Source organism: Strix uralensis, chromosome Z (assembly GCF_047716275.1).
Source record: "Strix uralensis isolate ZFMK-TIS-50842 chromosome Z, bStrUra1, whole genome shotgun sequence".
Lineage (NCBI taxonomy): Eukaryota > Metazoa > Chordata > Aves > Strigiformes > Strigidae > Strix > Strix uralensis.
Window position 1 is genome coordinate 37,545,406 of NC_134012.1, and position 26,657 is coordinate 37,572,062.

Genomic DNA, 26,657 nt, shown 5'->3' on the forward strand with positions numbered 1-26,657 from the left:
TACCAATGTCTTACCAGTTTCAAAGGGGGTGCAATTTCATTTCCCCCCCCCAGTAATATATATGGACACAGTTACAAATGATAGTCACATCAAAAGCAAGAAAGAAAGGGAACTTTACACCCAAACCCATCAGGCTAATCATCGATGGACAAGTGAAAAATGTGATCAATTTCTAAATCTTTCATGAAAAGCTGAGTTTAAACAATCTAATACTACACCTAAAAATCCTATCAATCTGAAATAAGCCAACATCAGCGCTGTATTTCACTGTACAGCATTACCATTAAAAAACAACTGGAAGACTTGGAACCAAAATGCTGTAGCTTCCAACTGTCTAGGAAAACCAGTAAATGACACAAAACAACCTAAAAATTGTCAGAATATGCTCCTCAAAAGTTGTCACACATGCAGATTTTCACTGAAAAACTGTGAGAATGAACATTCAGTATCTTTTTGCTTGTGGAGACATTCAACAATTTTTGCCTTGTGCATGAAATCAAGTTTTCTAATACTATATTCATCCAAGTTCTACACCATTTGGTTTTTGCTTTTCTTAGTCTGTCCTGTATAAATTTAATCTCATTCTCAGAATATAATAAAGGATTTCTTATACCATGTGGGTAAGGCACGAGTTAAACTTCTGACAATTTAAACATAGAAACTTTAAATAGATATTTACATGTGCAGCACTGAGGCACTCCCTTAAAATTCACTTGCACTCTGCTCTCACCTTTCCTCCCCCAAATTCAGTCAAAAGCTCATTTCAACAAGAAATTGATTGAGCTGGGTGAGAGGCAGCAAGAGACAAAAGACTCAGACAACTCTGAATTTACTGCAGTTATTCTGGTGTTACCTAACACAGAATCACAAAATCAAAATTTGGGGGCGGATTTATCTTCATTTCCAAATACACAGAATTGTACCTTACAAGCACAAATTTGCATTCCTATACAATTCCCTGTTACTCCGTCGAGTTCTTTGATCTTTCTTTAATGTAAAGGGACTCTCAACATTCATCATCATTTGCCTTCTTCAGGGATCAGTCTGCAAATCTCAAGGGCAGCTTTTCATATACAGTCAATCACTTAAACATGACAGGCAGGAAGATAAAACAAATTAGACTCATGAATACACGAAAAAAGGGTCAAAAGGGTTTGGATTTGGTTTTTTTAAATAGTTGGAAAATTCCTTTTCAGACAGGAAATACTTTCATTCCCTATAAAGTGAATTTCAGCATTAAGTACACCATAGAAACAATCCAGTGCTGAAATTAACTGTCTTAAAGGAAGGAAAAAAACAAAGTATGAAAAATGGAAGTTCATCCTGAATTTCATTAAAGATGCTGTCACATTTGCATCTATTTCCCAAGCATTTTCTGGGACAGCAGTGCCTCTTCATTTGTACCTTACAGATGTGAAAACTCAGCACATTATAGTTACTCCATGTTTTTATTTAACTTCTTCCTATCTTTCTTTTCTTTATAAAACCTGTCAAAAAGCCTTTAGTTCTCTAGCAACAGACTTATCCTCTGTTTCTTTTACAGACCCTAAATCTTCCTGCGCCAAGCGGGAAAGTCTCTTTTATAAGTTGTAATGCGAAGCACCCATACTTAAGATTCGGGGCCATAACCCATAAGCACTGTGTGGCTTATAAGTCAAAACCTGCAAAGTCACAGAGAAGGAAAAGTGAAGTTTCTCTTGTGATCTCTGTTGATGCAGTGAAACACCCTTTTCAAAAAATCTGGTAGCTGGTGAAACCAAGTGGCCATAGGACTCATTATCCCTTCTTTGGCAGTAGCCAAAAATGGATGTCAGGAGAAAACCATAAGAACAAGGAAGCATACAGCGCAGCTTCACACATACGCTGTCTCAATTTGAAATCAAGGATCACTGAAAATTACAATGAAATCTAAACTGGCAAAATTTGTACATTTATTCATTTATCATGAACATTGACTGCTACCCTGTAATGCCTTGGTCACCTTTCCTGATAGCAACATTTTCCATCACTTTCTAAAAATGAGCAAGCTTGTGACATTCACAGCATACTGTGGCCATCAGTTTTACAGTGCAGTTTTTGACAGGGTGTCAATCAGGAAGATAGCTTTGCATTGTACACATCAATTTTACCTGAATGTCAGGCCTCCATCTACACCTTCTGCTATTCTGTCAAAGTTGGACGGCACCTCTGGGTTCCCTCCTTTGTTCTGAATTCTGGTCAGCGTCAATATCCCTTCCCCTCACCAATCCCCACTCCAAAGGAGCAAGTTTCTCAAAGACTTGGGCAGCTGAGCTTTGAGTATCTCAAAGGATGGAGACTTCATCTCTCTTAGCAACCTAATCCAGCACTTGACCATCTGCACACTTTAGAACAAAAAAAAAAAGGTTTTATCTGTTCAGATGGAATTTCCTATATTTCAGCATGTACCTATTGCCTCTTGTCCCATTAGTGGGCACTACTGAGGAAAGCCTTGTTTAATCTTCCTTGTACCTGTTTGTTACCTACGGTAACAAAATTGAAACACTCAAAACTCAGTGCTGATCTTTCCAATAATCTAAGAAGCTATTCCTAAGTATTTCTCTGTGTTAAGCATGTGTTAACACTCCCTTATCTTTATAACATTATAATATTTATAACATGTAATTAAATTTAAAATACATTGTGTGCTGGGTGTTGCTAAGTTAATACATACATTGTATATCAACTGTTTTAAATATGTTAAGCTAATGACAATACCTTCAGCCATCTAGACCACAAGCTAAAGCTTAACACACAAATACTTCAATTTTCTGGGCAGAGTTACCTCCCATGAAGTCAAGTTATTTGTTAGATTTATAAAAACATACCCACAACATAAGAACATGGATCTTTTTTCTTTGCATTACAGTATTATAATAGCAAAGTCTAAAACAACATCGTAAGTATTTCATAGTAACTAAGTGTCTATCTGTTTTGGGAAAAGCCTTCATGAATAAGTGAACCATGCCATGAATGAAATCAACAGTGCAAACTCTTAAATATTTCAGAAATAAAAAAGACATTTATATCATAATCATCCCCAAACAACTTGAGGAAGTCAGGCAGTCCAAAGTTGCCTGTTAAGTACAAAATGAAGTGTGATGCAGTTCTTCTACGAAAATTTAGCAACAATACATTACTATTCTCCTGTTAACATCAGACTGTTAGATGGGAGGAGAAGGGAAGAAAGAACAGCCCCAAAAACAGATTTCAAAAAGAGGCTGAAGAGGGTTTTTTGGTAGGGGAAAAGGGTTAAGAGGTAAACTAAGTATTACATTAAGGACAAACTCTTTCAATCACAGTAATCAACACTATTTTACATATTTTACAGAATTAAGCAATACAATAAATTCCCAAATGGTGTATTATGAGAAGAAACTTAAGCGCTATTATTGGGAGAATCTATTTTCTAATGCAAGGCAAGGGGAAAAGAGAATGTCTGAACTTCTAAAACAAAGGCTTCAGGCCTGCAAACACTTAAGCAAGTATGCAGTTTCATGCATGTGCCTTGGAGAGTTTTACTGCTATGTTCAAGAATTTGTAATTTCAGTACCTAAGGTGGTGTGATTTTTGTTGGTTTTAAGTTAAAAGAAACCTGATGTTTCAAAGCAAATTAACTATGTGAATCAAGACACACAAGTTTTCAGTAAGCTAATAATATTTTTTAGAAATTAATACATTTTTGACAAATTTCTCAAAACAAGTAAAAAATACAATGCCACTGTATTAGCCTTTTAAGGGGGGGGGGGCTCCTAATTTTTCAGAATAACATCCAGGTGTTACAGTACTATTCTCACTGAACTCCAACTGCTGTCAACAACAGCTGATAACCTCAGTAAAGGCTATTCAGACTCACATTTTTCAGAAATTTAACTATCAGAAAGCAGGATTAGTCCCACAGCATGAACAACTTGCTTGACAGTTTTATGTAGGAGACAGCATTGTCACTGACATCACACACAGATGTAAACAGTTTTGATCTTCTCCAAAGCAGACAAAAAAAATCAAAATAACATAACAAGTATGAAGCTTTTTAACATGAGTAATAAAAACATTAAAAACCTGAAATTACAACACCTATCTAGAACAAAGCAGGTAAAAGAAGAATCTGCTTGACTTACAACATATAAAATGACAAATTAAATCTTGTTCAATTTTTTTTTTTTTGCAAAAGGATTTTCTCATTACACTTGTCTCAAATCCTCTTAGAAGAGGGAACTTACACCACTTGATTTTGCTGTGGAATGGTCTTCCCCCTTGGTCCTAGGAACAACTTCTCATTATGCCAGGTATTTTAACAGCAGGTAAACGTATGGGGTAAGTAACAACCAGTTGGATCTAATCAAGGAAATCTCCATTCCAGTTTTTCCACTCATCATCTTTTACAGTCTCTTCCTCTTCAAGGTTTCAAATTTCTAAAGTTTGTAGGAATTTCTCTACCACCAAACTGGAACATTACAGGAGCACAGAGTTCACAACCACAGCAGTGCTTGTAGACAGCCACAGTAGTTTCTGCTTCTCGCAGGAGAGTTAATACAGAGCTGTATCTGCAGTCATGTAAGTCAAAGGATACCCACCAGTCCTGAAACAATTGGGTAAGACTGCTTCACTTAACAATGAAAAAGGAAAAATGCTAATCCTAATGTTCCTGATCTCTTTGCTCTGCTGATGAGTCTGTGCCTCTGATGTTCAGCTCTTGACAAGTGGCCACAGTATGCCTTTCCTCCAGAGAATGAAGGGGGAAATACAGAAGACCCAAGCATTTACTATACACGCCTTCATAAAAATGCCCACCTCTTACATCACCTTATCTAAGACAATAGAAGTCTCTAGAGAGAAGACTCTAGAAGTCAATAAATGCTGCATAAAGCATATAAAATTTGAAAACTGGAATATCAACACAAGCTAACCACTGCAGATTATCCATGTTTTGGACAACAAAGAACCTCTTTACCTTTTTTTGTTTGCACTCTTGTTGATTCCAAAGCCATGCCTTCTCAAGTTAACCTGTTAAAGAGCTTGGTAAGGGGGTTCAGTTTTACTGACACTCCATGTATTTAATTTCTGAACAGTCCAATCAATTTGTTTCCAATATATGCTATGCTTAAAAGGAACAACTACAACTCCACCAGAGAAAGTCAGATACAGTTTTAAGCTTTTTGCTAAAATGCCTTATGGACAGGTGGACTCTAAGGGCTTACCTAATGGAAGTTTAAAGCCTCAAATTACTTTGCTGTAACCTGAGAGGAATTGCATGCAGCCTTTAAACAGGCCTTTTGAAAAATTCTCAGAAAATGTTTGCATCTGGGCCCACTCATATCAGTATGGATACAAGATAAGCAAATTGGCCATCCTGACGAAGAAATTTTTAGACATGTGATTTAAAAAGCTTTATCTTCCCTTACCTTGCTTAAATGAAACACCTCTGCATCCCACATCTGCACATTAGCCCAATCCCCATGTCACCAGAAATCTCCATTGCTCAAGTCTGTCCTGATGTCACCATTTCTTTTGAACACTGATAGCCTGGGAGCAAGCAAAAGAAGGCAGCAGACTATTCTACCTGTTCAAATACTTACTGAAGATAACAGCTGCCCTTACTAAACAGAAAACAGTGCCAGTACTTGTGCCTACTCTCAGCAACAGAAGTCAAGACTACTCTTCTGTTATTAGTGCAGCAACAGATTTCATAATCCAAAAGATCACAGCAACTAAACTGAAGCCGCATTTCTTTTTCAAAAAAATACTATTTTATGAGTACCAAATCATGCATTCTGAGGCAGGTGGAAACATTGGAGAGGCCTCTGGACTGGTAGACAGAGAAGCAAAATGTAGTAACCAGTTGCTGCTCTGCAATTTCGCAAGAGTATTTAGTTTTTGGCAAGCAACTGGCATGAGTCTTCAGGTTTACATGAAGCAACTGCGTTTGCGGTACTGTAGCCCATCCAAGCCCTACTTTTGCCAGCAACGTAAAAACAACACGTGACTCCTAACAATGCTGCTCCTCAGCTAGCATGGTGTGGAAGGGTCAGATGTCTCTGACAGTGTAACAAGTGTCAGGAGCAGCACTGGAAGCACTACACCTTTACATCCTGCAGATTCAGGACCATAAATTTGTTTTACTTTCTTGGATCTGGAAGATACTCTTCTATAGTAGAAGAAAATAAGCTTTTTGGGTTTTTTTAAGACTTGACAGCAACCAAGAGCCTCTCAACTTTAGATTTCCATCAAACTCAGGCTGATTGTATGAGTTAAGAAGTGATAAATTATCAATAAAATTACACCCTATGAAGTCAGGACTGTTTCCAAGTTATGAATTTCTGTAGTAAAATGAACAGTTGGTCCAGTTTTAGTATGGATCAGTTCCTCTGTAGAGAGTGTTGAAGTAGTAGCTTTGGTATACAACTGTCAAAACCATGAGAAGCAGCCTGAAACAGTGCTGGCCTCTTCTCTTTATCATTAGAGATCAACATTTAAAAACAAATTTAACAGTTTGGATCCAGTTAAATCTACCACAGACACACCAAATCAATAGCGCTGTCCCATTTTAACTACATGTTCACCTTCAACCAAAATGTATAGAAGCCTACCAAGTTACGAGCCTGTGGTAGAGGGAATTCTAGGAGTCGGGCAGGAAGAGCTCAGCTCCCGCATCACCAGACTTCAGTGTACTCTCCATGAGTAGTAAACCATTCAGCTGATGAACACTTATCACTGTGCCAAATGGAGGCTCTTAAAACACCACATTAAAACAAGCAGCATATCTTCAAGTATCACTGCAGTAATCTTCATCTCTGGCACAGAGTTTAGTCTCTGGAGACAGGAGATAAAAACACTTGCTCATTTTGGTCAAATACTGTAGGAAAAAAGACATCATCAGGTTATTTCCCCTCTTCCCCTGCAATACCAAATGCAGTAAGTTGTCCAATTAATTTATCTGGGGGTTTAAGATTACCAGTCAAGAATCCAATTAGACAGTTTCAATGCTCTCATACAAAAACAACCCAACAAAAACAAAAGCAAAAAATCAAGGATGTACTTAGAACATAAAAGCAGGAACAGGGTTACACGGGTATCACAGATACATGGAGTAAGCCTAGCTTTGGCACAACCCTTGTAGATGGTTTCTCTTTAAACCCTTTGCTTATTTGGGCTGTGAGGTTCCCTGGAGTACTACCACATGCCTTGCATACTGGTAACCTCACAAGCATTCAAAAATAGAGGGAATTCCCTGCTCTTCAGAACTATACAAACTCTAGAAGTACAAGACTGACAGCTCCCTTTACTGGCTCTCCTTATTCCCTGAGTAAACAGAATATCATAGGCCACTCCAAGGAAAACAAAATATATCATTGGAAAAACCAAAGAAAAAAGCTTTTAAAAATACTGTATTTTTCTTCTTAAGTGAAAAGCAAAGCATTCCATTACCCTTATTACAGATCTGTATGGCTCCTACTTGGTAGATAACCTTTTGTCAAGCCGAACGTAAACTTTTCCCCAAGCTCTGCAATTTTCTTTGGATATTAAAAATTCATACTTCAGTGCCCTGTACTTCCCAAACATGCTGCAAAGTCTGCAACACTTACAAATAAGTGAAATTCACTAACAGTAAATACAGTTCTACAGTGAGTTAAAGATTCTTGTATAAAGACACAAGTGTCAAGAGACAAGACCCCAATACATCAGCAGCTGTGTCAAAACAATACTTACGTATTCATGAACTCTATGGATGTGTTTTGTTTTAACACAGTATTTCATCTTAAGTGTTTGCAAGCTGCCACTGAAAGAGAAAGTCTTACTTTTCCCTCCACTCTTAGGCATGGATTCCCACTTCTGCTTAAAATGGATGACACTGTAGCAAGTCAGTTCACCCAGGGATCCAACAAAAAACTAACTTCTCCGAGTTCAGAGTCAGAAGTGGTAGGAGAAGCTTGGAAGTTTTTTTCTGTTGAATCAGGGTGCTGGCCCAGCTCTCACCAATGTCACATAGGAAACTGTGGCAGCACGCAGACAGGAGAAGAAATGAGCCATCCATTTTGGCAGCAAGTTGCACCCAGATCTAATAAGGCATACCACTTAACTACACTCTAGTAAGTTGTTTGTTGTCTGTATGAATCCAACTGTATTCTCCAGAGCTCTCGGAATAAAAATAGTTATGTAGCAACTGGGGCAGCACTCCTTGAGAAGGAGGAAGACGAGAACAAACTATGTAAGTGAGGTGCTGAGCAACTCCAGAAGAGCTTACCTTCAGCCTTAATTAAGGCCCTGTAAGATTAGCCATACGGGAGTTCAACTTGATAGATAGGCTCACAAGGTGCAAATCCACTTTCTGCTGCTAGAGATCTTGTTTTATAGGTGTTTAAAAGGGATCCTGCTCCTTTTTGCTATAAACTTTAAACAGGAAATAATGACATAGCAGCAGCAGGTTAAAAGGAGTGGTATAAGCAAGACCTGTTATAAGGATCCATTACCATGTAAAGCTTCTCAGGCACTCTTAGAGCTCACAGTAAGAATGGACACACTTCAGATTCTTCCCCAAGAATTACGGTGTGTGTAAACTGCAGGATAACACTTGCTAGCAAATGGAAAATAAACTCCTCTGGGTGTCTCAAGCAGTACACAGAGACTAACATAACAGAAACGCCAAATTATTGCCAGTTTAGAAGCTGAAAATGGGCACAGTACAGAATGGAAAATTCACAAAGGCACTTCACCTATCACATGCAGTGCACAGTTCCTCGGACATGCTTTACACAAAGGGGAAAGAGGGGAAAACTGCAATCATGTGAGACCTCACAAGTACATAGAGCAGAAGATACACAGCAGATGCACCTGCTCTTCTCCAGTGGACTTGCTACAGGTCAGAGATGCCAACAAATCACAATGAAGTACATCATTTTTTAATTGAATTATATATCAGAACGTGACCCAAATAAGATCTCTAACGTATTTACTAAAAGGAACTTCTTGAAAGTCAAATGGCTACAGCCATGCTGTTAGAACAGAGAGCTGGAGAGTCCCCCTTCATATACCAGTTGAGTTTACTGTGCCACAAGTTAGAAAGCTTCTTAAGATACATCCAAAATCTCCACTCTTTCACTGCTCCACAACTGAAAGACTTGTTATCAAATTTAGAATTGAAATGAGATGAGAAGCAAAAATAACTTAAGCTACACAATGCTCAATCAACTGGTCTGAGAAGTTGCACCAAGTTACTTGAAGTGCTAACCCTCTGAAGACACAGTCTGAATGGCAATCACATTACAATTCAAGCTATATAGTAAGTTTTGCAGTTGCTCACATCTCATTGCATAGAAGTCACCAGCTATTTGGCCTTCATCTTGGATCAACTGTATGGTTTCCATTTTTGCCAAAGCTTCTCAAAAAAGGAAATGGAATAAGCATTCAATGTTATACAAAGTTCACAGAATCCAAATCCTCACCAGCTACTTTTGAATAATCCCATGACAGCAAGGACATTGTTAGCTCAGTGAGAATCTCAAGAATTGAAACTCGAGCTCTGCCTTAAAAAGAGGGAAGATACTTACCAGTCAGGCCAAACGACAGATGTTTGCAAGACAACTCAAGTCAGAAAACAACAGTCAAACAACATGAACTGAGAAGAAATAGCTATGTCTTCAAAGCAAGATCTAGTTATTGAAAAGACCACAATCTATATGACAAGCTCAACAACAATACTTAAAGTGTTTCTTCCATCTTTAACAGATGAATGTGAAAGCTGGAAACCAACTAAAGGTATAACCAGACAACCAAAAGCCATTCAGAACAAACAGCTTTAACACAATAGATCTAGAAGTAATAAATTTGAGACAAATTCCACAGCTTATTAAATTGTTCAATCATCTTCAAACACCAAAAGACAAAGATAGCTGAGATATTAATAAAGAAGCCAGTCTTTTTAGTGATAGAAGTGACACTGGTAGCAGGAAGAATGTCATTAATTCTTGCAATAAAAATCTCCTTTCTTCTCAGAGTAAGGGTTAACAGGAATACTGGGAGATTTGCATAGGACAGGCCAATATTAGAGGTGCTAAACTTTGTTCATAGATTAAGTGAAATCCAACAGCAAACAGAAGTTTCATTGCTTGTTAGAGAGTATTAACATTCCAATGGACATCAGCACTTCCGAGAACCAGAAAGAGATTAGGAACAGAATTCAGGTGTGCCCCGTCAGATTGGATGTCAGTAGGCTCACCTAGATCAACAAAAGGAAGAGCGCTGGAAGAGAAACATTAGCCTCTGCTATGGTCAGTGTGGTGTACTGGGTCACTCATTTTTCTGGGCCTCAAATTTCCATTTTTAAGTTGGAGTGCTCTTCCTTTCACTACCTTGAACTTGCTCTGCTTTAATTACAGAGTAGAGACTATTGCCAGCTGAACACTAACCACCTCAACAGTCTTCACTTCGAGCAGTGCTAATGCCCTGATGCCTCTGTAGCTGTAGTACTGGAATTTTCATCAGTTAGCAACTGGTTTTATTACTTTCCCAACTGACCTGCAGTTCAACAGCTTTTTAGACGTGTAAGGAGACATGGTGACAGTTTCTCCTACCTGATATTTGTGCTGATACCAAATCACATCTCTTCAAATGCTGCTTTTATCTAAGTAAAGACGGTCTTTCAGCACTTGCTATTACCACAAGCCTCTGAACGGTATCTCAGAGAACACTTCTTCCCTACATCACTCCCCTACACAGGGCACTGGGATAACCCCGCAAACATGCATGTTCAGAGTACTCTGTACAGCCAAGGGAAAAGCAAGGTAAATGCAAGTAAATTACTGCCACCAGATGCTTATCAACATATCAGAAAGCAGCAGAACATCCCAAAATTCCCTTGTGGGGACTCAGTGCTTCCTAACCCCTTGTTTCCATACATGATTCGCAACACCTATCTTAGATGGCTTCTCCAAGCAACTGAGAAAGTATCCTACTAGAGTTTCAGGTCTGCATACTTAACTGCTCAGTCATGAATGGTAGCTGGACAAGTAATTTGGAGTAAGATTTCCAGAAAACAGCATGGGCATCACAACAGAAAAATGGACTGTTTCCAGTTTTCCATAAGTGAGGTCACTTGGACTACTTACTCATGCTGTGCATAAGTTTGCATGAATTTTCCTCCTGACTTATTAGTAATTAAATCATTTTTAATGTGTACATTTTGGACAATGTGATCTTGTACAAAATGAACAAATGTGCAGTTTCAGAGTGCAAGTACAGTATTAGAAATCCTTAGAGTAGATATGGTCCTTGTTAACTTCGCTTCAAATAAAAAGCTTCCTAAACCCTGTTTCCCTTTTGTTGCTTTGAGAAAATGGAGAAGCAATTTGCATTTACAACTTAGTTCCTGCTTCCAAAACACCCCTTTAACTTTTTTATTATTATTATGGTGGATGTAAATGGCACCAAATTGTCAAATCACAGCTACTTTCTATGCTACCTATACAAACAGGTCTGATTTCTGGCAAGTCATAAAACAATTATGGCTGAATTCCTGTAGCCCTTTGATATCCCAGCTCGTCTGTAGAGCTTTAAAGACACCTTAGGGCAATGCTAAAAATCTAATTTCCAGAAGACACAGAGAAGCATTTCAATTCCCACATGTTCAAACATGAACACACCAAAATCTCAGCACTGGGATGATTACGTTTGAAAGGGAAGTGACTTAGAACAAACACAAACAGATAAGGTACAGCAACAGTTTAAATCAACACTGCCTCACAGACAACTTGACAAAGCAGGACAGGGAGCATACTACACCTGCCTCTGATTCCCTAACACTTATTGCATGTTGGGAAGCACATTTTCCTGCTTACACACTCAGCTCTTACCCCTTCTTGTGCAGATGACAAAGAAAGGGGTCGGAAATAATCATAAATAGTAAAGGAAAATGGTGAAACTGGCTAAGCATGCAGAGGGAGCAAAGATACTATCTTTCCTTTTAAGGTACTGATATTGTGTGTATCAAATTTCTAACACATTTTAAGTCAGCTATCACAGTTACCTGAGGATTTATTGCTATATTTTATTTTTGTGATATATGTATTATGAAAGGGTACTCCCCTCATGTAAGCAGGGGTAACTAGTTTTTGCTGGGCCAACACTGTTTCTGATATCCATAAAACATCTCCAAGAGGCATGAGGACAACACTATAACCCCTTTAAAGAACACCAGCAATGCTTTTGCCTCTTTAGTGATCTGGAATTTAAGAGAGATGAAACTGAAGGAATTAGAGTCTGGTGACTGTATTTCTTTGCACGAAAGAAACTTCCATGTTGGCCAACGAAAACATTATCAGAGTAAGATAATTCACATCAGCTGATGTGAAATCCAAACCACTTAAACTCTTTGCTTATTTTAAGTGCCTGCTGTATTTTGTTGGAAGGCTAAAAAAATTTTACCAGTAATTCCTACTGTGAGCATGTACACGCAAATACACATACACACAGAGTCAATATTAAATTACAGGTATGGACTCTATTCTAGAGTTGCAATTTCTGTGAGGCACATACCCACATGTGACATTTTCTCCTCACAGAATGGATTCACAGACTCTAGAGATGCCACATAAAATCAGCACCATCCTAAAAAAACCTATAATTTCATTTTCAAAAATAGGCATCAGCCTGCTAATCTCTAGCAAGGAAAATAATCAGTCAATAAAGTGAAAAATCAAGAAAGGAAGAGTCACGTTTAATCCATGCCTTTTCCCGATTCCCCCCCCTCCTCCTATTCTTTTGTGGCACTTCTGAAGAAAAATGCTTCTCATGATCATTTAGAGTTTTGCATAATTTTTATGAAGCCCAATATTCTTAACTTTAGCAAGAAAAAGTTGCAAATACCCTTTTAATCTCATACCTGGCCATGGCTGGATGGTATTCCATACTTACTACATCCCTAATTTGCAGTTAAACAGTTAGGCCCTGGCACTGGCTTTGTGAAAATTATTGTAGGAATGTCTTAGAGACCAGTTATATAAGATTAACGTACAGTACAGCAGGCTGCATGAAATGTATGAAAGAAAACAACCTTCTAGGGAGAGCAAGAAGAGGAGAAAGCCTTATCTTCAGTGCCTGACTGCATACTAGTCTTAACTACCCTTAATTTGCTTCAGCATCTTCCATACAAAGATACAGATGTCAGTTTTCTTTTATGAAATATTTTCAAATAAAGAATATTGCAGAACTTTTCTGAGTTTAGATTAAGTGACTGAAGCCTCAAGGCAAATACACTGATCTTATCACTGCACTGGATTCAAAAAATCACTTACTGTTAAAGGTAAAAAAAAAAAGGTTGTTATGCCTCTAAAACTACAATACATATAAACACATTTACAAGCTATATCGTTTAACTTAATATTTACATATCAAATGCATCACTAAAATATCCATTAAAAACCAGAGGTTCATTTAGATTTTAATCAAGAAATTACTATTATCTAGACTTCAGGACAGACCACCAAGGAAGAAACTAAAACTGAAATGTAAAGTTTTCCACCATCTGGACACACAAATTGGCAACCTACCAGATTTAAGCTACTTATAAACACAAAACAGAAACCAAAACCATTTAAATATTCCATCTGAAACACAGATAGATAATTCTAACTGTACACTTAAGATGTCAATCCCCAAATAGTCTATTAGTATTTCAACTCCCGTTAAACTGCAGTGGGCATTAAGACAGAGCTATAAGGAAATATCCCTGCAGACTAAGATTCGTAGACTAATAGAACCAAAATTTTGTTACAAAACCTGCAAGATCTGCAGTGGTTGTTTAACTTTGCTTTCACTCTATCAAAAATTCAAGGAAGTAACCTCATGTAGATCTGCTTTATAGAAACCAGTTTGTTTCAATTTAGTCTCCAGGCAACAGAAAGGATAATGAAAACTAAAATCATTCACAGTTTATTGAACCACCTTATTTTTGTCAAATATTAACTTTTATTCTCATGTACACTCCATGGAGACATTTAGTTTGTTTGGAAAGAATTTTGTAGGTCAAAACCAAACTTCCTAGTGTGGGGCGACTCAACATTTAACAATAAAGATTGAAGCAAATACTAAAACAATTGATGACTACCATTTCAAGGATAGCCTTTGATTAAACGCAACATCCAACAGATACTTGAAGTTTTCTAAAGCCAGATATTCAAACACAGTAGGTGCAACATCTCAACTTAAAATGTTGGACAGCTACACAATCCACACAAAAACGCTGTTCCATGTCTATGAAACAGTCAATATTTGTAAAAAGCGTGTGCATGTGTGCATGCATATATGTGTTTTTGTTTGTGGTGGGTTTCTGAAGTTTACCCTCCCCTTAAAATCATTTGGTCTTTGCTCCTATTAGGTTTGAGCTACAGAAGTGCTGTAACTGGATTCCGACAGAACAACCTGCCTGCCCTCGACCAGTTCGAAGACTACAGCCCACTGCTGCTTCCCTGGAGATCTCCAACTCACCCCGGAAGTGAAGCAAGTTCTACTTCAGGGCACCGCTGTACAGGAGCATCTCTTCCAAGGTCATCTCTCCTGCGATAAGGACAGACAGGGCAACTCGCAGTGTTTCCAGCCGCCCGCTGGAACAGCGGTGCTAGGACAACACAGCAGTGCCAGCAGAAGCGAACTGAAGTGTTTTACTGTTGCTGGCCTACCTTACTTGATTTAGGTTCAAGGGCTGGTCTTGGTCTATTTGCACAAGACTGCCACAGGCACCCAAAGAACTTGGACGGAGTTGCTTCACAGTAATTTACACACAGACACCTCACAGCATTTGTAACAGTCAGCTCTAATTTTTTTTAAATGAAGGAAACTATCTAGGGAAGCGTTATAGAGAAGATAGTGCTAAAGAATAATAAAAGCCAATATCCTTGTAAGAAAGGATGCTACATAAATACTGAGACTGGTTGAAAGGCTACCTCCCCAAAGTTACACAAAGGAGAAAGAAGAGGCTAAAACCACAAGATAGAGAATACATTTGTGTGTTGTAATCGCCTTTTAATAAGCAAGGGAGTGCACTGGTTCTCACACCAAGACCAATCTAAAAAAAAATTAAAAATTATTCATCATCTGAGAAGTCAAACTTCCTAAAGTATCCTTATTCTTCAGATAAGGATGTGCAATTGTATTACTATATTGCTGCTTCTATTGACCTAACTGTAATGAATTACTGGGTAGACTATGTTATGGGTAAAATACTTTTTGCTGAGAAAATGTCACAGCAATATCATGCAGAATTGGGCTAAAACCTGGCTCAACTGAAAGGGGCAAAAAAAAAACCTCACCAAATTTAAGAAGTTGGAACTTTCTGGTCTTAAATATTTGCTAGATACAAATGGGAGCATTTACAATACTCAGCCTCTCAGAAACCACACACTCAAAACACTTTAGACAAACTAGTGACAGGCAAAGGAATAACAACTTGAGTGTCAAAAAGCTTTCAAGTCTTAGCAGTACACGTATTATATCACAGACGAGAGCAGACCTTTGCAGCTCTCAGAGCCATAACCTTCACAGTAGCAGCATCAAAACAGGTAAGGAACCTTCACATTTTACAGAGGAATTCACAACAATAATATTTTCTGACTCCAGTGTAGCATACAGATAAGTTTCTTTTAAGACTGTTTTTTAAATGAAAGACTAAGCAATACAGTATGGCTATGAAAGATACCTTCTGGTTTTCTTCCTCTCAAAACATATGTATATGCTTCCTAGATATCACTCATCATTAGATTCTGTCTTTATTCCTTGACATGACTCATTATTTTTGAATGACTGAATTTTATCCATTGGCTTTTTTTGTTGTTTTATGCAAGGCCAGTTAACTACAGTAGTACAACTCTATTTCTATCCTCTGGTCAGCTACTAAATTTAGGGAACAATTTGCATAAATACTTTTGGTGTTTAGTCTTCAAACGCACCAAAACCCTTCCACAGCCTTCCTCCCCATGACTTAAAAACTCTGACGTGGCTCTTGTGTGGTTATCCACTGGCCGTAAATACCCACCTCAGCAGCCTCCTCACCAGCCCGTCTGTCAGAGGACAGGTCACCGGATGTCCCTCACATGCTGCCCGCAGCACGCTGGAGCCAGGCTCTGGAGCACAGCACATGGTTCACCAGCAAAACAAAACCCCTGAGCCCAGAGAGAGCACAGACCATGGCAAGCAAGCGCACACTGTGTGCAGGTCCTGGACCCTGAGCAGTACCTCCAGGTTTTAAGTGGTCCCCTAATGAAAGACAGCAACTGGATATTGGTTGGGCATTGGATCTGGCTAAAAAGAACAAATCTGTGCTTCTAAGTGTCCACTTATTTTCCCAAGTAGAAGTTTACCTTCTCAGAGGCAAAACACCACAGCACTGCCTCAAAAAATATTGCAAGGGCATGCTGTTCTTTTAAAAGTGAAAGCTCGTCAGCTTTATATGTTTTGGGATATTTAAAGACAACATCATTTTCATTAAGATCTTTCTATAGAAAAAGATGTGAGACTAATTTCTGTCCCACTAACATGACCATACACATTTCAATATGCTTTACTCTTTCACATAGTTTTGTCTTCCCTTGCAGTAATATTAAATCATTTTGAGTCAGCAAGCATATCCAAATATGTGGTGTGCCCCAGGGTGGGCAAGCAAAAGAAAAACCAAAACATACCAAAGAAACAAAAAACCCCACAAAAAATTAATCAGGCAGTATGGTCTTGGATATTGTGCCAGACCTGTGCATCTCTATGTTCAGAGAGCACAAGAGATTTCAAGTTCAATCCACCTCTTCTGCTTTTCAGTCAGGCATGATGTTAGTGCTGTGATGACTTACAGTCATTCTGTAAATGGTTTTACCGAATGCTTCAATAAGATATTCACTTGGATTTTACATTATGTAAGATGAAGTGTGCAAATTTTTTTCTTCTGTTATTTATAGAGCCTGGTACTGAATCACAAGAGAAATTCAAATTATATTTACCCATTTAATACTTACCAATCAAAATTCCTTGAGAAAACTTCTGCCCTCCACTACCAGAAAGGCTGCTCTAAGGAATAGCAAACATTTTTGAACCAGCCCTTTCTCCCCACATGGAAGACAGAACAGTTGCTGGCCTCCAGCCCAAATATCAAATAGTTCTGTCTCAACTGAATCTCAGCATTATTTCTTTCTGGATCATTTGCCCTTTAAAGTTAGCACATGAAAGGTAAAACAATGTCTCCCTCTAAGTATACAAAGAAAGGCTTCTATTTCCCTGGCAAGCCTACAAACGCAGAACACCTTGTTTGTCAACCCTCATTTCAAGATACATGTCACATTCATGTTACTTCTATCCAGAACAAGCAAAATGATTAGTGTCTCGTTGAGTCAAGTGGAACTCTTCTGTACAAGCTTTAGAACAGTACAAATAGCAAATTTAGACTTACTACAAACCACTCAGTACTCTAACAGTACGCACCTCACATTACTTGTTCAGCTCTGCTTTTGTTTTTTTACATACAACAAAGCAGTCTGCACTATAATCTCTGCCATCATAATGATCTGAAAACAGAAATATCTATCTTGGTATTTACCTTCATGAGCAAGATGCCATATGAAGAATACACACACACTACTGTATAGGCATACGCTTTTTTGCACAGAATTACAGACAAGTTACTGAAGCCATACAAAGGCAATTCATATACATCAACTGCTGAGAATAAGTATGAACTGTAATTAAAAGAAATTAGATTTGATGTATCATTTACATGATGTTAAAGCTGTTGAGACCTCTGTCACCACTGTGTGCCACAGATTTTAAAATCAAACTCATCCAGCACCACTGGGCTCGTCCAGGAAGCTCAAAGAAACAAACCTGAACTCCTCAAGAGAGCCAGAGTCAGTGCAGGAACTCGGCACAGGATTAACAGCATGATACAGCCAGTAGCTGGCAAGCAAGGGAGAGAGTTAAGCTTTGATGCTCTGCCTATGAGCACCATCACAAGGATACTGATGAGATAAACTATCTGCTGACTGATTCTGCCTGGTAGTAACAGTCTCACCCACTAACATTGTTTAAAAAAATGGCACCCCAGAAAGGAGTTAAAAAATTAAAATCATTAACAGGTACTGAACAGTTTTTTTAAGTTATTTTGTACATTGCAAAAATCAGTATTTTAGCTGTATTCTTTAATAGTAGGCAGTATCATACATTTATTTTTAAAATAGATTCCCACATAGAGATCTACTTAAGCATACAAATATTTTAAGTACTATGTTCTTCCTCTCCTTTAAGTAATAGAAAGCACAGCGAAAAGTCAAGTCATACAAAAAGCAAAATTTTTAACTAGAAGTGTTTTGTGACAAGATGAGAAACCATAATTTCCATGCAAACATATTTAAGTGCTAGAATTTGACTGTTCTTTTGTTTTCTGCAAAACAGAACGATCACACATGAACTAAATTCTTGAAAGTACAGGTGTCCATCATAAGAATCTCACAAAAATTAATGGAGTCAAACTGCAGCAGCCTATACACTTACCTCTGGATCACACCTTTATAAATTAATCTGTGCTTTCCCCACCTATCACAAGCATTATCAACAGGCTTTACAGGTTGCAACTATCGAGTTGTCAGTCTTTTCCACAGATTCTGCCAGAACAAAGGACTGAATAGCCCTCTCCAACATTTCTCCCCAAAACCTCAATTTAAAAAACAAAAAAACCCCAGATCCAATACACCAAAAAACAATTCTAACCATACTGTACAGCACTGTGACAAGAACAGCCTTCATAACTTCAATAGTACCACAAATCAAATTTCCAAGATTTTGCAGCTTACTAATACAGCACTGAAAAATCTTAACAAATACAATTGTACCTCCTGTTCGGATTGTCTAGCCTGTAATAGTAAATATGTGGCTTCAAGTTTTCTTACAGATCTAAGGATAAAAACTGCACAGAATAAATAGAGTAACAACAATAAACAGCAAACAACCCAGCTGTTTTCATTTTCTCACATAAATTCTAACCAATTTAACTGTCTACTGATTTAAACATTTTGAGGTATCTTCCCCCTCGTCTTACATAAAGAAGCAGTAGAGCCAATCTTACACACAACAATCTGGTTTTCTGTACTTCAAGTATTATTCTACAGCTATCCAAAAACCTTCTGTACGATAGCCCTGAAACTACATTTCACTTCCTACCGCCTAAAATCCAGAAGATTACAACCACGGAGTATTAATACTATAGTTTTAGAAAGAGGTAACCATAGCTTCTTAAAACTAAAAATACTCTATCAGCAATTAAATGCTACCCAAAGTTAACTTAATGTGAATAAATAACCTATGTTCATCTTTTAAGAGTTAAGAGATTAGAGTCAGAATTGACTGGCAGTTTGGACAGAAATCAGAAAACTCAAGTCATATGGTAAGAATCTGTCTGTGGGTCCCTATCCTCACAGCACTCAATTTGCTAAAATTAAGAGTTAAGTCTCTCACTGACTTTACATGGAGCAGGGAGAGACTAATTTTTCTTCCCCCCCCCCCCCCCCCCCTTAGTATTTAAAAATCAGCGAAAGAATCAGCAAGTGAGAAAATATTGTTTGACCACTGTCTCCAAAATTTTACAAGTCAACATGCAAGCTACTAAAAGCAGCAGTATTTGCACTGTGGCCAACACATTAATAAAATGGGGCTAGGAAAGAAAGGGAAGATTAACGATCTTCTTCGCCTTCCCTTCCACTAATGTGCCTCCTAACATAGTAAAATATTTGAAAAGCAAATTCAAAAAAAAAATAAATCACAAAGCAACCAGGGGAAAAACTGCATAATTTTTCCAAATCAAAGTTCATTCTAAGATATTTCATTGATTTTCTTGGTCAGCATATTACGAATGAATACTTTTAGGGAGCTTCAAGAAGAGTTTTTACAGCCAAAATATAGATCACTAAACACTGTTTTAAAATATAGCATGATGTGTGCTTTCACAACAGGATTAAGCTGTCACTGTAAAAAATTTTGTCTAAATTTAAATATTCCTTTAAAGCAACAGACCAAGACATCTCCATGGAGGAACCTATCTTTATCTTGAAACCACCAATCTGTCCATCACAAGTTGAGCAACTGATGCAGTCAACTTAAGTCAGTTTTTGTGCAATGAATCCAAATTCACAGAAGCAGAATTTAATTGGCATTTTTTCATTTCAAGGTAGTGTATAGGGCACAAAAAAAAGCCATGAGATTTTGTCAAATCAAAAGTAAGTTTCCCTCTTGTAAATAAAATTCTGCATACTGTATTAGGGTTTATCTACAAATATGTTTTCCCAGTAAGAATTTACAAGCAAACTGAAGGATGCCTTTAATGCAGCTTCCACTCTGCAAGTAAGTACCAAGAGTGCAAGAGACAGCACCAGGTACCACTCACCCAGCATATTGTCACCCCACACAGTGACGCCTCAGAACTGAAGTCAGCTCATGGGTTTGTGTGGCCTCGCAGGACAGCCCCTTCCACCAGGAAGGGCACACCCCACACTGCCCCTGACCTTCACGTCACACCTCCTGTGCCAAAAGATTCTTACCTTGCCATGGCCCAAAATACTGTGGTCTCTGGGACAAAGTTATCTTAAAACCCAAATAAACAATTTTTTAAATGCCACTGATAATAAGGATGGCATCTTCCAGAGTTTCTTCCTCCTTATGAGAGTCTTACAACACAATGGATTCATAAGAGAAGATTTTGTGACTTTTCTAAGGAAAACTATTCAGAAAAATTGCCTAGCTGAATTACAGGAACAAAACTGCAAGGATTCTGTATGAGAAGAGAAAGAATGTGTTTACTAGGAAGAAATCATCATCACCTTTTATAGTAGCTAAGTCTATTTCAAAATGTTATGGTCTACTAAAGTCTCATTCTGCACTAACAGACAACCTTAATGAAAACAACCAATATTGGAAGTGTGGGCTTTCTAGAAGAATGTTACAGTTTGGTCCACCCTATAGCAGAGTAACAAGCAACTCCACTTCCATCACTTTGCCATATCTCTGTAAAACTTCTTGAACTACAAGATGCAGTAAGCATTGTTCCCCTCATCTCCACAGAGGAAGGCAACACCTCCCACTTTAAGTTACAACATTCCGATGTCCAAGCCGCCATTTTCATATTGATTAAGTTATTAGCACAGAAATATTAGACCACTTCTTTTTTTATAAGAAAAAAATTAGCTTGTCAAAATGCACCACTAATTAATAGAAACTTAACCACTCAGGCCATACCAGTTCCAATTTAGTTTTTGACATGTACTTATAATGAATCATTGAAACACAAGAGATGTGTTTGCTTATCTAACTGAAAGACAAATAGTAGGACAAACACTAAGTCTGACTGCTGTTGCAGAACACCAACATTAGTTCAGAGGAGAAACTAAGAAGAGGAAGAAACTATTTCTACACTGCTTAGCATCCAAAATAACGAGGCACATTATTAGACAAGATTAACAGCTCCTCTTCTGGAGGCAGTGGATCAAAACTAACCATAACCTGGTGACAAACCTTGTTCTACTGGCATGCTTTAAAATACTGCACTTTCACACACAGCAGTATTTTCTTCACATGAATATTGAAAGGTAAGCAATGCTTTGAAATAAAACTAGAATCTTAGAAATTCACTGTGTCTTAACCAATTTCTTATCAGCATCACGAAATAGACAAGATTTGAAAACAGCAGTATTTGTGATTGCATGATTATTTTAGAGAGCTTTTTTCTTGCAAACACTACTCAAAACTAAGGCTGGACATGAGTCTACTTTCTTTAACATGACAGCAGTCCTGTAGCCAACCCCCATTAAAGTACTCACTGAAGTCAGATGGCAGGAGCAGGCCATTAAATGGGAGGAAGTACAGGTAACCAGTCACTGAGAAAGCCTGTGTGCTCCACCATGCAAGGATAAACTGAACCACTCAGTCACCATAAGGCAAACAGAAAACAGTAAGACCACTGCCAAGCTCAAGTTTTTAAGGTGAGACACAGTGAAATATGGAGACTATTTTACAAGGTCTCTCTAGCTACCTACACTCCGTTCCCTGTCAGCCACCATCACCTTCTGATCCTACCTACACACAGACAAACCAACCTGCTCTGCGCTCCAACAACTGAATACTGTCCCTAGCTACGTGTGCACCTTAAAACTGACACAACTTCAGGGTACAGGACCCTGCTTGCTCTGCGGCAACTATTAGTAGAACAAACACTTGGACACACCTTCGCAAACTCACTATCAACCTCTAGTATTTCCAAAGTCCCTAGCATAGCCAGAACAGATAAGCAAAGCTAGAGTTGTAGCCGGCAAACTGAGTGTTTATCCAGCTAATCTCATAAATATGCAAAGTAAATGCACTGAAAATAATTCATCACCCTTGCCCCCCTTGATGTTTGGAATTACTATGCCCCTAATAAAAAGTGATCTAGCAACAGAAACACATTATGTGCTAATTATACCTATGACAGCCTATTAATTTATTATTTTCAAATTGATATGTGAACTCTGCAGATAGACTTATGAACTACAACCTTTCCTGGCAAGCATATGTGTTAGAGCAGCCATTCATAGCATGAATCCAGAGATAAAAAGATCACTTACCAGAGAACTAAGTGTTATTATGGCTAGTCAGTGTACTAGTACTTGCTTTTGATTAATATTGTACACCTACTTCAGCTTGCTAAACCCTATGGCTCAGGGTTAGTTTGAGAACTTACCAAGTACCTCCAAGCAGTACCTTATCCTACACTAAAATAATAAACAACTTCAGAGAAAGTGATGGAAAACAGGTAGTTTGACTAACACTACAAGAAAACATATTCTCATTAAATACGCAAAACTTAAGATACCACCCTGAAAGCCATCTGAGGTCAAATGAAACTAACAGCACTGATTTACAGAGCCAAAGAAAACCTAGAATACTTTTGTAAAAAATTTTAACTGTATTTGTAATTAGAAAGACAAACAAAATGCTCCCATTTAGAAGGCACACATCACCTCCACTCCTAAAAACTTTTGAACAGTAGAAAACATGCTAGGTAATTCATACATGGACAACTCTCAGCAGCACAATGCTCATCTTGCCCACTGTGGTTTCAGGGTCATGAAATTTCTTCACCATCTTTTTTCACTCACTGCAGTAGTTTTAGGAAGCTAAGCAAAGCCCAGAAGTGAATGGAGTGTTTGCCATCTGAGCTTACGCTTTGCTGGATGGGAGCGGCTATGGTGATCTCCTACAATCCAAGTCATGTGCAATCACAGTGTAAGTCCCCTCCCGGGCTATATAAGCTGGCATCTTTCCCAGACATTGCCACATCATGAAAATGATGCATACAAATAAAACCCCAAAATAAACACTTTAAAACAATGGCTTAAATGACTGCATAACTAAACTCAGCAGCTGGAGACACAAAGCACTCCCAGCGGCAAACCATGCATCTTTCACTTGCAAAAGTACTAAAATATATTCTTATTGGCAAGCTCCACATCACACCTAGCAACCAACCCCCAAGTCTGGGCCACAGTCGTGTTCCCCAAGGCCAGATGACTAAATAAATAAATAAAGCATGGATAATATAAAGCAGAGAGCATCAAACACCCCCCTATGCAGACACAGCTTCAAAGTATTCAATGCACTTTCTACCACCAATTTCAATACATAATCTAATGCACTGAATATGAATAATGCTATCCCACCTATTTAGAGTTTCTCTGACAAACTGTTTAGACTGACTTAAAATCATGCTTTTCTGTACAAGAAATAGAAGAAAACAGGAGGAAGACTCCACACTGCAATGTGGGCAATTTAATTCATCAAAAATACTGCAGTATTCCATACAATCCACTGAAAACTGTTTGTGCAGTACAGTGCTGGTTTGCAGTAGATTTTACGATGTATCAACTCTGTGATAACAAAAGGAAATTAGGATCTTATACTTAAGATGATAATCTCAGTAGGTGAAATATTACACTTCTTACACTCCATTGCTTAAGGGAAGTAAAATATTCTAGGAGAAACACAGTAATTGATACAAAAAAAAGTCACAGCTTGGTATCTTCAAACTGAGAAACACTAATCAAAAACCATGTTTTTACCTTACACAAAAAATTATTTTTTTATCTCAACACTGAAAAATTTCCTGTCTTCTGCTCCCTGAACATTTGATTTTTCCCCACCTAGCTCTAAACAGACAGGATTTATGATGCTGTTGTTCTATGGAACTGCAGGAGTTCTAGATGCCAATAAAGATTACAGATCAAATGAGATAACTACTAACCATTGTGCCTGCATAGATAAATAAACCTGCTCACTTCTTTTATTTTTACTGTTACCTCTACTAATGCAACTACAGTAATCAGGACAGTAAGGGCTCAGGAATCAGGTCTGAAAACAAAAGGCTTCTTATACCTCTCCCAGTCCAACTTATGTGGGTACATACACACCACACATACACACCGTTCGAGAAGTTTTCATGTATTTAGGACAGAATGAAGCCCTGACGATGAACTAGAGAACTAAGCAGAAAGCAAAGTGATGCAGGAGCCCAAACGCACGTACCAAAACCGGTGCAGCAACACATTTCCAGGCATCCCTGTCCCAGTCAGACACTTAGTACACCGGGAGAAAGCAACATCAGACAGAAGAAAGCAACACGTGAGCAAAAACCTCCGGCGCAGACCCACCCCAAGACAGCAGCCGGCCCCGCGCCACCGACCAGGTAAAGACCGTGAGGAGTCGGGACCCAGACCCACCGCCGGCCCGGGCGTCGGGACCGGGGGGCAGCCGCGAATGGCGATCCCCGCGGCAGCAAGTGCGGAAGAGGGGAAGGGGCAAGAACGGCTCCCCCCACCCCCCGACCCCGGGCAGCCCCAAGGCGGCGGGAGATGGGCCACCGGCAGCCCACCGCCGCACTGACGGCGGCTTTTGTTCTCCACGGAGACCGGCACAGACCCGTCAGCTGCGCCCGCTCCGATCCGGGTGGGAAGCCCTCGCCGGCGGGGAGAGCCCGCTACCGGCCGCCCAGCGCCGGGGAGGCCGCCGCCGGCGGGGTCAGGAAGCCGGTCCCGTCGGGGCGGCCCGCGGCGGACCCTGCCTACCTCTTTTCGGCCTGGGGAAGCTCTCGTGCAGGTGAAAGACGACTTTCTCCACGAAGTGCTGAATGTTGCTGTGCTCGGGCCCTCTGACAAACACCAGCCAGTCGTGGGTGAAGCCCTCCACGGTGGGTTTCTTCCTGACCTGGGCTCGGTGTCCCAGCTCCAGCTTCACCTGGACGGCACACTGCGGGGGGAGAGGCGGGGAGCGGACGGTGACCGCCCGAGGAAGCAGGGCAGGGCGGGCAGCCGAGAGGGAACCGGCCCCGTCGCAGGCGGTGGGGGCACACGGACAAAACAGGACCATGAACCCATCAAAAGGAAGAAAAATCGCAAGGCACCACCGCAGCAAAAAACCGGCCCCACAGGCGAGGGTGTGAAAGAGCTCTCGCTGCCACTGGGAGGACGCGGGGAGGCGCGGCCGCCGGCCCGCGGTGCCGTCCTGCGGGCGCGGGCGGCCGGGGGGCCGCGGGCAGGGACACACCGTCGCCCCTCCCGGCGCCTCCGCGCTTGCTGCCCCCCGGTGCAGCGGCAGGAACATGGCTGAGGCGACACCCGCCGCCTCCCTCCGGCTGCATGCGTGCTCCGAGCCACGGCCGGGAGCGGCGGGGAAACAGGGAAAGCCACGCGCAAAGAGGAACCCTCGGTCACGCCAAACCCCTCCCGGCGGCGAGCACCCGGCGGCGCCGGGCAGCGCGGGTCGGGGGCGGCGGGTCCGCAGCACTCACCGAGCTGGCCATGCCTGGGGCGCCGGTTCCGCTGGGACGCTCGCTCCGGTCCCCCACCCCCACCCCGCAGCGCTAATTCATGAAGACGTGGAGGCGACGGCGGGCGCGCAGCGGAGCGGAGCGGGGCGGCCGACGGACATCGGCGGACATCCTCTGCCCGGCTGCTCCCGCTGCCTGACTCTGCCCCCGCCTCCTCCCCTCCCTCGCACCACAGCAGCCCCGCCGGCTGGGCGAGCGAGCGCCCGCCGCGCATGCGCACCGCCTGCGGGCTGACACCGAGAGACAGCCATATCACAGCGTGCGGGGGGGGGGGGCGGGTACCGGCGCGGCGCGGTCAGCCAATGGCGCGCGGCGGAGCGGCCGCGAGCCCCTCCGCCCGGCCCCGCCCCCCGGCCCTTAAAGTAACAGGTTGGGGGCGGGACGGGACGGGACGTGGAGGGTGTCCCCGGCAGGGGGACGGCAGGGCAGGGCAGGGCAGGGCAGGGCAGGGCAGGGCACGGCACGGCACGGCACGGCACGGCACGGCACGGCACGGCACGGCACGGCGGCAGTCTCCTTCTCCGCTGCGCGCCGCTTGCTCCCCTCCTCTCGCCTCCCCTCCTCACGCCAACGGCCGCGGCGCCGCGCCCCGCTCCCCCCGCGAGGCGTCTCCCCCGCGGGCCGGCCGGCGGGCGGGATCCCCGGCCGTCAGCGACAGCGTGGGTCGCGGCGGTCTGGACCCGCCGTTACCAACGGCGGGAGCGAATAACTCCTCACAGCTGGGAAATAGCAACACGCTGAGCTCGGCCCCCCGTCGCCTTCC

At 40.8% G+C, this 26,657-nt stretch overlaps 1 protein-coding gene across 1 annotated transcript in view; it reads right to left on the reverse strand.

Annotated features, from left to right (window-relative positions):
• MLLT3 (MLLT3 super elongation complex subunit) overlaps positions 1-26,017 on the reverse strand; it is a 142,613-nt gene extending 116,596 nt beyond the window's left edge. The window contains exons 1-2 of the mRNA XM_074855413.1: positions 25,856-26,017; positions 25,134-25,314 (exon numbers count right to left, since the gene is read on the reverse strand). Coding sequence (XP_074711514.1) covers positions 25,134-25,314; positions 25,856-25,867 — 193 coding nt within the window. The 5' untranslated portion in view covers positions 25,868-26,017. The remainder of the gene's footprint in view (positions 1-25,133; positions 25,315-25,855) is intronic.
• Positions 26,018-26,657: the final 640 nt, after the last annotated feature.